The following is a 2,156-nucleotide window of genomic DNA, read 5'->3' as shown; positions in this document are numbered from 1 at the left end:
TATATATATATATATATACATGTTCTTTTCTTTTTTACTCGTTTCATATTAGCGACTTTATGATCTGCTCCGTTTATCTGCGCCAATGACTCTTACTCGCCCAATTACTAAACTCTTCTGCATACGACATTAATTGTGTACGTGTTTTCCATAATTAAAGTACACCATCGAGATAATATATATAAACTATCGATTTTATTAATTAACACGAGATGTTATGTTACGTCTATTTTAGACGTCGATACACTGATGCTTATTGGAGCTCATGGAGTATGATTTGAGAACCACTGACTTGCATCGTCAATACTTTAAATGAACTTAATTTATGTTCTCAATTAATTAGAAATATCAATTGGTTATTATTTTCCAATTAATCTTGTATATTCCGCATATAAATTTCGAATACACTTGGCAAACTTATTTGAATTAATTGAATAAACTTATCGGATATTGAATTACTTTTAATAGAATTTCTGAAATTCGAGAAGTTGTGAAATAAATAAATCTCTTCTTTTATACATATTCATATTAAGTAAATCATTTTCTCTCTCTGCTTTATAAAATTATAATTCTAAAAAGAGATGGAAGAAACAATTCTTAAAGTTGTCTACACTCACGATTTGCCTTTCATGTAATATTTTTTTCGATGACCCCTCGCTGGTAAACACGATTCATTGAAAATCTCCCGGCGATAAGATCGTAAATATACAAAACACAGCGACACAAAATGCGTAAAGCCACAGATTAAGAGGGACCAGCGTGACGATCTTTCCCATCGAAAAGAAAACATTTTTTAAAAACGTGAACGTTGACCAAATAAGACACTATACGTACATATATGACATACTTGAGATGGTACAACTATTTGCCTGTGCTTTTCAAAGCTTTAAAGAAATCTCTTTATCCATATGGCATAAAGTCTGAGACACAATTGAAAAGCACAAGCAATAGAAGCAGAGAATAACAGATTTCAACCTATCCAGAAATTGTATATCATAGAATATAAAGTTTTCAATAGATTGAAATCTTATTTGCTGTTTCTATTGCCGGTCTTTAACTTAACTGTTTTTATTTTGTTCGAAATGAAAATATAAAATCCGAATTTCGCCAATTTTCTTTATATACATTTTTCTTTAATTGCAAGTAAAAGAGATAATTCTAAAATGGATTTCTTGATTTAATAGTAATTCAAGTATGTTTTGTAAATATTTCTGAAATATACTCTCCCTGAAATATATTGTGCTACAATGACAGTATGCACACAAATGTACAGTAAATCTGGAATGATTAATAAGACAAGATAAACTAAGAGTACTATTTGTCGACGGTCATATAATTCAAATGGTTACTGTCACTTCGAGAAGTAGAAATCTTTAATTTCGGTAGAGAGAATCGATAAGACAAAAATGGACAATGATGATTGTAGGATTTTTTTGCAAATAAATAAAAATTGATCACATGAATATAATCTCTTGGACTTATATTCTTTCTGTCCGAATTGTTTAAATAGTCGAAGCATTACATACCCAGCATTACGAATCGATTAAATAATCCAATATCCTCCTCGAGGATATTTGGGCCCCCTCGAGTAGCATAGACTCTCTTTTTCTCTCTTTTCTCTCTCTGTTCGAGTTCATATACATGTATTTCCAACTTTCTATTTCTGATCTTATACATGATAATCTTTGGATACGTAACTCGCAGAAAATCCATATTTCCACCTTAATCCGAAAGAAGAATCGAATTGGAAAAGAATCAAAAGACGAACAAGAGTAGGGAAGATTTGTAGGTTATCTCTAGGTTATACTTTTAGGTTATGGCGAGTACACATCCGAAGACGAACATGTTCCAATTTTCCTTTCCATTCCTTACAACCACTCCACCTCATCTCTATAGAGATCCGATTGCGCGGATTTCATTTGGGCGAGAGAAAGACAGAAAATAAAAATAAGTGGTAAACGAAACGTTCAGTCCATCGCTCACCTCGAGTTCCTCGTAGGAGCGGAAGGCGAGGATGGCGAATCCGTCGATAATGTCCTCCTCGAAAGGTGGCTCCTTCTGGTTGGCGGCCGCGAGGGAAGACTTCTTGCGCGGTCTCGGGGGTCGCGGTGGCCTGGGCGGTCGCGAGTGGCTGTCCCGCGGGTGACCGGTCTTGG

At 34.5% G+C, this 2,156-nt stretch overlaps 1 protein-coding gene across 1 annotated transcript in view; it reads right to left on the bottom strand.

Moving 5' to 3' along the window:
* LOC108684158 (atrophin-1-like) overlaps positions 1 to 2,156 on the bottom strand; it is a 32,619-nt gene that overhangs the window by 30,173 nt on the left and 290 nt on the right. The window contains exon 2 of the mRNA XM_018188287.1: positions 1,984 to 2,156. Within this exon, the coding sequence (XP_018043776.1) occupies positions 1,984 to 2,156 (173 nt within the window). The remainder of the gene's footprint in view (positions 1 to 1,983) is intronic.

This window comes from Atta colombica, unplaced genomic scaffold, assembly GCF_001594045.1.
Source record: "Atta colombica isolate Treedump-2 unplaced genomic scaffold, Acol1.0 scaffold126, whole genome shotgun sequence".
Taxonomy (NCBI): Eukaryota; Metazoa; Arthropoda; class Insecta; order Hymenoptera; family Formicidae; genus Atta; species Atta colombica.
This window is presented reverse-complemented; position numbering and strand designations above follow the sequence as displayed.